Raw genomic sequence first — 13,794 nt, forward strand, 5'->3', positions numbered from 1 at the left:
CTACCAATAGGTTGCTGGGGCACATCGTGGTTCTGAATTAACTTTGTTAGCTGTAACTGCAGGAGAAATTGTGAGGAGGGTTAATCTCTGGGTCTTCAGGAACTCCATTGTGAATGGGGCACACAAAACAACAATGAGGTCAGAAGATGTAACGCAACCAAGACTCAAGGCTAAAACCGTCTGCCTTCAGTGGTAGGGCAGAATAGCCATGTTGTGGAATCAGCTTACGGCTCCCCTGCATCCACTGGTTATTTATTGTGATAAAAAATTTCAGAAGGATAGCTGTGTTAATCTGTTATAAAAGTGATCTTGAGGCTAGCAATAGACAAAATTTGAGAGTTAGGATTCAGAGGGATTTGGAATTGATTATGGAGTAATGACTATGCATGAAACTGGTTTGGTCAGAGAGGCTCACTAGACAAATGGCATGGACCTGTCAAACCAGCCTGTGATGACAAAGCCCATAAAAATGTTAACTAGCGATTTCAAATATCAGTTAATTGAATAGTCAATTAACTTCATGAATTCTTATCAGTTACTTGACTATTCTATAATCCCTAGAGTGGGGCCGGCAGCCAGTATAATAGAGGCAGAAGGGCAAGGTGCCAGGTGGGAACTGGTCCATGAGGGGAGCCAGTTTAAAAACCAGTTCCCCTCATGGACCGGCTGCCTATCATCCTGCATGACATGTTGCTGCCTCTGATATGGAGGCAGCAGCACAGGGTGACAGCAGCCCTGTCCAAAGTGGGGGCTGAGCTCCTGGACCTGACACAAGCTAGAATTGAGCAGGGCTGCCTATCCGCCTGGCTCCTAATATATTTTAAATGCAGAGCTGCAGCAGGGGTAGATCCCAGACTCAGTGCAAGACAGGACTGAGCCGGGCTGCTCGCCAGCCTGCTAAAAAATTTAGTGGCAAGGGGAAAGGGGGGAAAATGTGTGTCCTCTTATAGCATTAACCTATAAGCTTCTGCTTACCAGTTAATTGACAACACTATTATATCCCTAATGTGAACCAAGACTGCCAAGATAATCATGGAGGCAGGGGCTCAATGATCACACATAGTGACGTCCAATACACTGGGCATAAGTTATATGGATGATGGACAAATTGCAGGGGATGGCAATATCTTCATGATTTGAAGGCTTGAATCTAGATGCCAGAGTCTCGTGTGGTGCAGTCTGGGCTGTGCTGGCCGCCCCCACCTCAGCCCCTTGTGGGAGCATGGAGGCCCCCATACCTTGTCCGGGTGCTCGGCAAGTCTGTGCCAATCAGTGTGGGTGGCCGTGACCATTCTAATTTCTGGCACCCCAAATAGCGAGTTTCCAGTGTAGATAATAACTAAAATGGCCAGTTCCCCGAGGTAAATGGGATCCAGGTATTCACTGTTCAACTTTATGACTATAGGAGAAGGGGACAGTAGAAGCCTTTGTAGTCTGAGCTCCTGCAGTGGCACCCTCTATCCTCCCAATCAAATTGCAACATAAGTAAGCGTAAGTCTGGTTGTCAGCTAATAAGAAATTGATTTTTAAAATAATAAAAAAGAAACAATGCATAGGTAAGTCTTCAATGCATATTATCTTACTTTGACAAGTTCCTGTTGAGCCCATATCTGAATAGGTTCCACCTGCTGTGGAGTCTGAGTCTGGATTCCATACGTGTTCAGAAAAACCTGCAGACTAAACAAAATAAATGCAGGGATTTAATCACAGCATAAATACAGTCTGATTTTTCTAATGGTCTTGGGTAGCAATCAATGATGAAGCAATAACATCAATATCATACCAATTTAAATCTGAATTCATATTCTCATTCATACATCTTTAAAAACCTGTACCAAACTCTAGATCAAAGTCACATTTAATTCTTTCTTAAAACAGAAATTTTTAATAAAATTAAATGTCTTACCGCTGACTTTCTGCTATCAGTGCCACATGGACTACCAAATCATTTTCTAACGGCCCCTAAAATCAATAAGAGGAAACAAACTTTTATTAGCATTGCTAACTGAGAAGAGTTTGTCATCTCAACAGGAACAAGGACATTAACAGTATTTAAACTGTTCATAGACAAGATCGGAATCAACTCAGTGCCTTGCTGCTCCTTGCTTTCCACTGCCTGCTAATCAATTTGACTGTGTAGACATAGTAATGAAACATGGTCACCACAGACCTAAAAGTCATAAATCTCACAACTAAGTTAGAGGCTGTACTGTCAATGATATTTTGAATGATGCATATTGAACAGATTCTTCTTTTGTCACCATTTATATTTTTGTAAAGAAAACCATCTATGAGATTTATTTAAAAATTTCTATATGTAGTAAAAAATATTTAAGTATGTATCCCAGAAAAAATAAAGGCTATACTTTTGATGCTTTTGATATTTTCCCCCTTATGCCTACTATATCAGAGTATTATTTTGATATACTGTATAGACTTGTTCAGAACGAATCACAATACACGTGTGAGCACCCAACCCAATCACATGCAAGCTGATAATTTAAATATTTTAATCTGAAATATTTTTGACTAGACAGTTGCTACGCTACCTGTATTATTGTATGAAAGATATAATGCACATTTCAAAAGGATGGCAATATTTATAATATTTTAATTAATTAGATTATTACAAACAAAAGGAATGACAATATTTTAGTAAGAAAAAAAGATGCAAATTGTATTCAATTAAACAGTTTGGGAAAAATTCTGATTCCAGTAAAATCAGTGACTGGGAATAGGATTTCATACTTTTTTCTAAGTGGCAACATACTTCACTGGCTAAGATATAAGATGTCTGTGTTATTCTCAATCATTTCTGTGATAGCATTCAATGTACTCTACATATATACCTTCTAATTTTGGGGGGGGGAAGAGACAGGGAAATGGAGGAAAGAATAGGAGATGTGCTGTGATGCATTTAGCAGAAGCAAATATAGTGCTATTTACAAGATGGACCGCTGTAACAGAAGTTTTACTTGTATAAAAAACCCTCACTTGGAATTTAAATGTTAACAATTTGAAGGTAAATGAAATAGAATTGGCATAGCAAAAATTAAGTAAAAATTACATTAACTTGAAAAATTTCCTACATCCAAAATGTACTATAATTACTTCTGATTTTAAGTTTTTAAAGTAAAACAAACAAAAAACCCAAACACTGGTCAAGCATTTAAGACTCCTTCAAATCAAGTCATATTTGTTTTATTCACAAAAGTAAATCCTGGTGTATTTGCCCTAAAATGTGCATGAATAATTCTACTAGAAGCTGTAGAAGCACTATAACATAAAATTTTTAAGCACGCAAAACAATTATGGGTTTTTTCCAATGTGAGTTTTACAATATGCACTATGGGAGCCAGGATAACCTGTTGGAAATTTAAATAACGTAACACCTTAATAACAAAACAGTGTCCTAGTCTGGGAGTTCCTATTGACTAAATACTGTTAGTAAAGCTATTAAAACCAGGGAAAAAAAGCTCTTTCTTAGAAGAGAAGATAGTATAACAGGCCTCTGTAAACTTATGATCTTGTTTTATGGAGTTGCTTTGCTCTCTACTTCTATCAATATCATGTAAGAGATTGAGGTTGTTTGATCACAGAGACTGAGACTAGCTGAAATGAAAGACGGAAGAAAGCAGGTTCTAACTAGAATTCTCTATTTCCAAATGACAGTGCGTATGAGTTGGCTGAATAATCAGATTGATGACACTCAAAGAAACAGCTATAAAATGTTAGTACAAAACTCTAAAAAATAATGTCTAGGACAAAAAAGGGAGTTGATTAAAAATAAACTGCAGACCCCCCCATTTCTCATGTTAATCTATACTGTTACGCAGGATTTTCATGGATTACTGCACCTGATGAAGTACTTTATCAAAAAGTATGTGCTGCAATCTTTTTCTAAGTGACTTACTGCTTCAGTCATTTTTATTTTAGAGGACCTGGTTGTGTGAAACTTACATAGATTTTCATAAAATAAGGTGAGAAACTCAATAGAGTGCATTACTCACACAACACTATATATTAAAAAGAAAGGAAATAAATGCCTTTTCTTTTTAATGTGCCAAAGCCTGGAAGAACATATAAAGTTATAGATCTAGAGTGTGCCACACCATACTGTAAACAGAATATTCAGGTAAAACATTAATGAAATAAAGCCATTTATCAATCCTCCTCAAAAACTGTTGGGCACTGTAGCATTAACTACTCATACTCAAAGCTGAATAATGTGAATGTCAGCATGCCCCTATATTCATACCCTACACTCCACTGTAATAATTTTTGCACAAAATATATCTTGTGAGATATTATTTGAAAACTAGTAACTTGCTGCTCAATAATACCATGGTGCAAAATATGTAAAGTTATGAACATAAGCTAAAATTAGGTCTGAAATGTGCTTAATGAACCAGTAAATCAGTTCCTTAAAGGCAAAGACACAACCTGATGCCTCTAGACAGCTGTAATCCAAGTCAGTGGACAATCACCTATCAAGTGGCCACTATTTGACAAGCAAGAGAGACAGGAACAAACAGATCTGCATTTTAGCAAACAATAACAGCATGGAATCTCTTTTACTATCATGTTCCTTGTCTCTGTCCAAATTAGGGATGTGAATGACTAGTTGAGTAGTCAACTATCTGATAAGCAAATGCTTATCAGATAGTCAACACAGTAGTCGACTAGTTGTTCCTCCCCCTCCCCCGCTGTCTCTATCAGAAACAGGCAGCGGGGGGAGGGAGGAACCATCAAAGCAGCAGCACCATGTGGAGCCTGGGATCATCCAGGGACTCCCCTGTTGTCCCCCGGCTCCGTGCAGTGCTGCCACTTTGAAACGCCATGGGGAACCTGATGCTGGGTTCCCCATGGCATTTCAAAGAGATAGCGCCGCATGGAACCCAGGGTCAGTGGTGGGAGTCCCCAGCTGATCCTGGGCTCCACAGGGCACTGCCGCTTTGAAATGCCACAAGGAGCCTGGCACTAAGCTCCCAGGAGTGTTTCAAAGTGGCTATAGCAGTGCCACTTCGAGTCCAGGGTCAATGGGGGAATCCCCAGTTGGTCTGGGGCTCCGTGGGGCACTGCCGCTTCGAAATGCCACAAAGAGCCTGACACCGGGCTCGCTGTGGTGCTTCAAAGTGGAAGCGCTGCAGGGAGCCCACGGTCAGCGGGGGAGTCCCAGCTGACCCCAGGCTCCCCACGGCACTGCTGCTTTGAAATGCTGCATAGATCACTGGGCTTGTGGGAGACTCCCCCATTAGCCCTGTGCTCTCCTCAGTGCTTTTGCCTTTGAAGTGTAGCAACAGCCCTGGGGCTGCTGCTACATTTCAAAGGTGGAGGGCCCCTTATTGACTAAATGAATTGTCAATGCAAATTGCACTGACTATTCGATTAGTCAATTAATCAAAATTTAACATCCCTAGTCCTCATAGTAGGAATGAACTTTATCTAGGGCTAATCCTCAGGAAAAATGCATATAAAAGAGTGACAACTATAAAAATGAGAGGAAAACCACCCAAAGTTACCCCTCTCTATGCATCTCTCTCTTTTTTACATAAATAGACAAAAAAAAACAGCACTTGGACTTTGGGAGTGTATCACAGCTGGAGAATTTTATCAGTAATCTTACTGGAAACATGTAGTAAGGGTTTCACCTTGAACCAAGTATAGTTTGCTAAGTTTTAATATTAGGAACCATTTTATCTTAATTTCTCTAGTAACCATTTATGACTAATGCCTTATACTTGTACTCACTTAAAATCTATCTTCTTGTAGCTAAATTAATTTCTTTTATTCTTTCATTAATTTCAAACTATTCCAGTGTTGAGAATGGTGTGGGTAATTCCATTTAGGGTAGCAAACTGCTATATACTGATCCCCTTACGGAGCAAGAGACCTAACATAACTGGTGTATTCAGAAGAAGGCTGTGCAGTACAGAAAACACATTTTGGAAAAAAATCTAGGACTTGGAGAGTGTTGGGATCACCCATATCAAGGCTGTTCCCCACTCTGGCATGATGAATGCAGAAGTGGGGACCCGCAAAAGCAATCCCAAACCTGATCTCTACAGACTTTGGTACAAAAACATCTCCCAAAATCCTAACACCTGGATTTTGGGAAATAAAAACCATAAAAAAACCCGCTGCCACCACCCAAGTAACGGTAAGAAAACCAGGGAAGAGACCACTTGGGAAATCTCAGCCTTCAAGTAAAACCAGGACATAAAAATTCATCAATACCAGGTTAAATAAAAAAAGAAAGAACTTAAATTATCAAAACAATACCCCAGTTACAAGTATAGTTGGAACGACTAGATGGCAAGAGCCACCAATTAATATACTCATGGAGGATTCCCTCATGGGCCAAGACTTAGTTGCAAAAGAGAGGAAAAACCATTTCTAACCCCACAGACATCAGACCCAAATGCCCAAACCAGACAACAATAAAACCTGATGGATTTATCTAGACTTTATCCTACTTAAATATTATGAAGAATCTTTTTCTTGGAGAGAAAAATTTCTTCTGTCTCCCTCAGTATCTAGAGAGCAAAACTGGCTCAGAGACAAAGAACAGGAATACCCCCAAAATTCCTTTGTCTCAATTTGAAATCTCTACCTGCATTTCTGTTGGCTGACCACTACCTGGCTACATACAGGAGACATAGTTAACCCCTTAGTCCCCAGGCTGCTGGCCAACCCCTCATGGCCATGACACCCAGCACATAGTAACTAAAGCTGGTAGAAGACAGAATGTGACTGATGTATGGCTGGTAGCTATACACAGATACCCAGGCTGTTATCTGCAAGCTGGAAGGCTGTTTTTATGAGCTGTCCAGGTGGGATCTTTATGGGGCAGCTGCCCCACTCCTGCAGGGAAAGGCTTAAAGCACACTGGAGGAATCTTGTGCAAAGCCATGCCCAATAATGAAAGGGCTTATAAGAAGCCAATCAGAGGGTGGTTTGCTGCAACAGCCTGTTATAAAGAGCTGCTCAGCAGAGCAGAGGGCAGTTGGATCCTGACCAGGACTGGTTCCCAGCAAGGGAGAAGCACTTCAAGAAAGCAATGGTGGGTAGGCTCAGGGGAACGGGAGATACACCATAGCTGGATGCCTACCTGACTGGGGGCCTTGATACAAGGGTGAGGATTTTAGGTTATGTCTACACTACACTCTTATTTTGAAACAACCACCACTCTATAAATAATTGTTTCTAAATAGAACGTCCATACTACAAAACCCTACCAAAACAGTACAGATTTCTATTGAAATAGAGTGTCCACAGTGATTGGAACCTGAATCAGATTTAAAGCTCCCTGGAAACACTCTGGGCAGGGCATTGGACAGCAGTGACTTCCTGTAGTTGCTTCCTGAGGCTTGCGCTTAAAAGGGCTCTTTTCCACAGCCGTGTCTCAGACTCTTCTTCATTGCCTACCTCCTTGAGGGACAGAAAATTCACACCACATGCTCTGGTTGCCCTTGCAGATGCTATAGCACTTCCAACATGGAGCTGGACCTGCTGCAGGAGGACAATGACCAGCCTGGTATGGGAGTCCTCCTCATCCAGGCCTGGGTGCTCCTCCTGGACCACATACCCATCCATCCTCTCCTGCACAATGTACACCACGGCTTCTGGTGCTGGGAGACCAGTTCCAACTGGTGGGATCACATCATCATGGAGCACTGGGATGACCTGCAGTGGCTCCAGAACTTCTGGATAGAATCATATAATACTAGAAATGGAAGGGACCTCGAGAGATCATCAAGTCCAGTAGCCTGCCTTCACAGTAGGACCCTGATTATCTCCAGTGATGGACATTCCACAACCTGTCTACACAATTTATTCCAGTGTTTAACCATGCTGACAGTTAGGAAGTTTTTCCTAATATCCAACCTAAACCTCCTTTGCTGCAGTTTAAGCTCATTGCTTCTTGTGCGATCATCAGAGGCCAACGAGAACAATTTTTCCCTCTCCTCTCTGTGACCTGAAAACTGCCATCATGCCCCCTCTCAATCTTCTCTTTTCCAAACTAAAAAAGCCCAGTTTCTTCAGCCTTCCCTCATAGGTCATGTTTTCTAGACCTTTAATCATTTTTGTTGCTCTTTTCTGGACCTTCTCCAATTACACCATATCTTTCTTGAAATGTGGTGCCCAGAACTGGACACAAAGCTCCAGCTGAGGTCTAGTCAGTGCAGAGTAAAGTGGAAGAATGACTTCTTGTGTCTTGCTCACACCTTCTTGGGAACTCTACAAGTGGCTTGCCCTGAAGATGGGACACCCAGATGAAACCCACCAACCCCCTTCAGAAATGTGTTGCCATTGCCCACTGAATGCTCACCACTCTGGATAGCTACCGCTCCATTGGGAATCAGTTTGGCCTGGGGAGAATGACTGTTGGGGATGTGCTCATGCAGGTTTGACTATCTTACTATTGTCCTATGAGGTGGTGAAGCACTGCAATGGGGTTCCCTAGCAAGGAGGGTGAAATCTCCATACTTAAAGGTTTTGCAGTCCCGGCATGACAAAGCCCTAGTAGGGATGGGGTAGTTGGAGTTGCTGCAGGTGTGGGAAGGGGGTTGGACTCAGGGAATTCCCAAGGGCTCTGGCAACCCTGTAATTTTAGGTTTCTATAATTCTATAGGCGGTGAAGGCCATTGATGCCATCCTGCTGTGCTGGGTCATCATCCTGGGAGATGGGGAGGCCATCATCACTAGCTTTGCTGCCATAGGCTTCTCCAGTTGTATGGGAACCACTGACAGCACGCACATCCCCATCCTGGCCCCTAACCACTGTGCCTCGGACTTCAGCAATAGGAAGGGGTACTTTTCAATGGTGCCGCAGGCCCTCGTGGACTATCGGGGATGGTTCACAGACATTTACTTTAGGTGGTCAGGGAAGGCGCATGATGCTCGTGTGTTCAGGAACCAGCAACCCCTTCCACGTTCCTATCTAGCTGTTCATAATAGTGGCAGGTCTGAGGGGCCACTTCAGAGCATGAACTTTGTTCCCTGGCCTTGATGTAGGCCTGCCACAATTCCTTAATTTTCATCTGCACCTGGTCCAGCATGCGGGTGTGCCTCTTCTGGGCTAGTTTGGCGGCCATCTGGCTGTAGACATCTGAATTCCTGTGCCTGGAGTCAAACCTGCAGGATCTCTGCACCTCGCCCCAGACCTCTGAGAGATCCAGGGTCTCCACACCAGTCCAGGATGGTACCCTTTTTTGCCCGTGGCCGGGAGCATCCAAGCTGGCTGCCGGTGTGCTTGCAGCCATGGGGGGCTTGGAGGGAGTGCTGGGGTCACTCATGGCAGCAGGGAATGCAGAGCAGGGTGGTGATGTATGGCACAGTGCTAGTAGGGCTCATATCATGCCACAAACCCTTTCCCTTCTGCCTGCAGCTTTAAACTCTGCAGAAGAAAGGACGCTATAGAGTTTTGAGAGATTTAAACAGAGTGGCCACCGGAGAAGCGGTCAGAAGCTCTGGAGGGCAATTATTTCAAAATGAGCACAGATAAGCATCCACACTCACCCTATTTTGAAATAGCAATTTTGAAATAGGTATTATTCCTTGTAGAATGAGATATTATTTTGCTATAGCAAGCCTGTTATTTCAAAATAACGTGCTTGCTGTGTGGACGCTTGCCTTGTTATTTCAAAATACTCACATTATTTTGAAATTACTCTATAGTGTAGACATGCCCATAGAGAATAACTTAGAGAGAATGACCCAGGAACAAGAGAGAGAGGCAAAGGAGGAGTGAAGAAGGGCTGGACTAGAGAATCCTGGGCAGGTCTGGGTTTTCCCCTTGCACCATTATGCCACCAAGGAGCATGACCTCTCTAGACTGTGTCTTGCCCCTGAGGCAAGGGGTTAAACTTTGGGGCTGCAGTTGGCCACAGTGGTAGGTGTAAAGACTGAGGACTGCTGACCCATCCCTAGAAGGGGGCAAAAGACCAAAGCAGTGGGCACTGCTGGAAGGCAATGTCCTAAGAGGACACTACAATCTAGGTAATGACACTGATCCAGCACCAGACAGTAGAAATGATGCACAGAGCAAATAGCAACAACGGGTGAGATACCAGCTAAAAGAGGGTATCTTGTGAGGGTTGGAGCTAATTCCTCTAGCTAATTCCACCAGGAGATGCTGCTATGACAATCCATCTCAACTCTGTTACAGAGCTACAGTAATAAATCATTATGAGGAACCCAACTACCTATTGCACAGGTAACATAGCCTCCTCCTGGTCTGAACTAGGGATGTTAAATATTGGTTAACTGGATAGTCGAGTAACCTCGTGAATTCTTATCGGTTACTCAACTATTCTATAGTCCCCAGTGGCAGGGCCAGCAGCTAGTGTGCCTCACTCCCAAGGAGCCCCTTGCCATTCTGTGTTGCTGCCTCTGTATCAGCAGGGTGCCAGGCAGAAGCTGGTCTGCGAAGGGAGACGATTTAAAAACCAGCTCCCCTCGCGGACTGGCTGCCTGTCGCCCTGTGCTGTTGCCTCTGATAAAGAGGCAGCAGTGCAGGGAGGCAGCAGCCCTTGTCTGAGGTGGGGAGGTCTGCTCCTGGAGGTATGCTCCTGGACCCAGTGTGAGTTGGAACTGAGCTGGGCCACCTGCCTGTCCAGCTCCTAATACGCTTTAAATGCAGAGCTGCAGCAGGGATAGGTCCTGGACCCACTGCAAGCCAGGACTGAGCTGGGCTTCTGGCCAGCCTGCTAAAAAATTTACTGGCAGGAGGAGGGAAATGTGTGCAGTCTATAGCATTAACCTATGAGCTTTTGCTTATCGGTTAATCAACTACACTATTACATCCGTAGTCTGAGCTGCATCCCAGAATATCGAGTACTCAGATAGTACTGGGCATAAATTATGTATCACTTTCAGAATTTTGCTGGTTCATGCTTTCAGAAGTGTCTCAAACTCAAAAATATGTAATATTTCATGTTTTCACTACAGCACTGAGTATTCTGAACAAACAGTATAGCTAAATGGAAACAGGAACGTGCCTAAAATTACAAGATTCCCCAAATTAGAGTCAGAGCAAGAAAAGATTTAAAGAAGTCAAATTTTGCTTCTGTATTCAAGATATTTAGCTATGATAAAGGTTTATGTAAAACCTGCACTAGAGCAAACATTTACAATAGAGGCAGGCCCAAAAAATGAAGGAAGTTAAGAGTATTTGGTTTTGGAGTACAGATCACATCTTAAATACAATAGCCAGATGTTCTGTGACAGATACTGTATGTAGCATTTCCTGGACGAAGGACAAATTATCCACAAAGGCAAAAGAATGCTGTTTGTACATTTATTAGAGGTAGAATTTTTTTAAATCATTACTTAAGTTTCACTTACCTTGTAAAAGCTAATTGTTTTAATTAATTAAGATATCCAGAGAACTTCACACCAAGACTTCTGTGAAATTTTAATGTATGCTATTACAAAATAAATACTCAGTGTTCTGAGCATCTCTCTACAAAGATTAACTACTAATTTAGATAGAATCCTGAAAGTAATGTCTAATATTGATACTTATCTTTTAACATATCAAATTAGATAGACCATATCCTAAAATGGTTTACATAATTAAAAACCAAAACAAAATCTCTTCCCTAACTCTCAAATACCTACATGGTCTAGTCAATCGAGTTATACCACTGATGAATTAGATTTAAAATTTTTTATTTGTTCACTTTTTCCAACACTTCTCTTGATCTGATTAGCATAGTAGAGAATTCTTCTAATGCCATAAAAGTTAAGTGGTATACACAAACATGATCATAATCCAGATTTTATTTATTTTAGAAATCCTTGTCTATCTATCATTAGTGTAATCTGTGCTGATTCTTTATCGAGAATTATATGCAGTCTTGAAAATAAAATTACCAAGTGATTCAAGCAAGAAGTGGCATTTTTAATACCTTCTGCTGAATATTAGTAATGGCAGCATGAGTCTCCAATCAAAATACCAACACCCCAAATCAAAAAGAGTATTCTCGCTGTGATTGTTCAGATTAGAGAACCTCTGTAATTAAAGTTTTGCAGGCACTCTTGATCAGTAGCTTAATTGTTCACAGTAGATCGGTATAATTACGCTTGATTTTTACAGCTGCATGGTATAAACAAAGCAGGAAAATATCAGCTTTCATATACTGCAAAGGGAAAATCTTGATATGACAGATCATTAATATATCTGATCACCAGAATTTGGTCCATCTCATTCCAAAAATGAAACATAATAATCAACACTCGGCTGCATCAAATTTGGTACAGTAGGCACAAAAGGGGACTAAACAAGCTTTTGAAAAAAATTACTTCAGAACAGTTATTGACAATGCATGTGAATGTCCTACATTATACCTATGAAAAAGTACAGTACACATGATAAAAATGTACAATTAAGTTCTCGAATGGGAAATGAGGTCCAACAGAGAACATGAAATAATGACCATGTCACTATAAAGCAAAATAGGGGGTATGCATGAAAATATTAGCACTAACCATAACTACCCTGGTTGCTATGTCATTCTTGTTTCTAACTTGGAACACAAAGTAAAAATCCTCATTTGTGAAGTGGACTAACTCTTTGTTGGTGATTTCACATTATGTTATACAAATAGACATTTTGCTGCAATATAAAAAAAATAAAATGTTTAGGGATTAATTAGGAGATCAAACTACTACTGTACTTTTTTGCTATATACACTATGGGAATATATTAGTGTTATATTTTTGTAGCAAAGCACTTTTAACACAACCGTTACTATAATTGCTCATTATGCTCCACACGCATTCTGTAACATACAAGACTGTTGTTTTGTTCTAACAGATTCAGTAGGCTTTAAGAAGAGTGAGTTAGATTTAGCTATAATGACAACTAACGTCTGCAATCTAGATCACAAAGCAATCATTTATAAAACACTTAACCAGACCATATTTTCATATACTATATAACATACTGTCGGTCTTAGAATCTTCAGAGACTAAATTTTCATGCCACAATTTAAAATAAGTTATCATAAAATACAGTTTATCTGCAATGCAACGCTAATGCTTGGAACCTAAGGGAAAAGTGTATGTTGAGGATTTAATAACATTTTGCTTTCAATTCCTCAAGTAACAGTAATTTGTGGTCATTAGGCTTCATTTGTAAATCCTGCTAGCTAAAGGACAGTCAATGTTTCACTACAGTAGAGCTCCTTTAAAAAGAATATCATACTTAATGTAAGCTACTATATAGGCATGATGAATTCTAAACAAATTTTAAAAGTTTTCAAAAAAGAAATTAGAAAAGAAGTTCATATATTGCATGTGAAACACACGGCATAGAGCACTGAACTATGCATCAACTTCATTACCCTAGTAAACTGGAAGGAAGAGCTCCTTCAGTACATTGCCCATGAATTTCTTTATAATTCTTCATCAAGCAAAGGATTCAAACACACAGATAGCATGTGGGCTAGACACAAATAACTCCAAAATATCAGGCATCTATTAAAGTGTAAGATGTGTATCCAAGGGATTCCCAGACATCCTGGAAAGAAAAAAACTGAATATATCTTATTAATTTATTAATTTGTGATTTTAATTTGGGGTGTTAAAAAGTGTTGTTGGGTTTTTTTTTTTTAATGCTGAAAGGCATACACGGGGGCAGGCAGGTCTGTGAGAGCCTGTATGCACAGAGAGCCATCTTAAAAGTCGTCTCCTTCCCTACCCCCTCTGCTGGCTCCAATATAGAGGCAGCAGCACAGGGCAGGGGGCTCCAGGAGAGCCAGCACTCATGGTGAGCTTGCTTAAAAG

The 13,794-nt window shown here is 41.2% G+C and overlaps 1 protein-coding gene across 9 annotated transcripts in view; it reads right to left on the minus strand.

Moving 5' to 3' along the window:
• PHKB (phosphorylase kinase regulatory subunit beta) overlaps positions 1 to 13,794 on the minus strand; it is a 238,260-nt gene that overhangs the window by 61,736 nt on the left and 162,730 nt on the right. For all 9 annotated transcript variants that reach the window (XM_006121183.5, XM_089781466.1, XM_006121180.5 and 6 more), the window contains 2 exons: positions 1,907 to 1,962; positions 1,584 to 1,677 (listed from right to left, as the gene is read on the minus strand). In XM_006121183.5, the coding sequence (XP_006121245.1) occupies positions 1,584 to 1,677; positions 1,907 to 1,962 (150 nt within the window). The remainder of the gene's footprint in view (positions 1 to 1,583; positions 1,678 to 1,906; positions 1,963 to 13,794) is intronic.

Source organism: Pelodiscus sinensis, chromosome 12 (genome assembly GCF_052426305.1).
Source record: "Pelodiscus sinensis isolate ZL-2025 chromosome 12, ASM5242630v1, whole genome shotgun sequence".
NCBI classification, from domain to species: Eukaryota; Metazoa; Chordata; order Testudines; family Trionychidae; genus Pelodiscus; species Pelodiscus sinensis.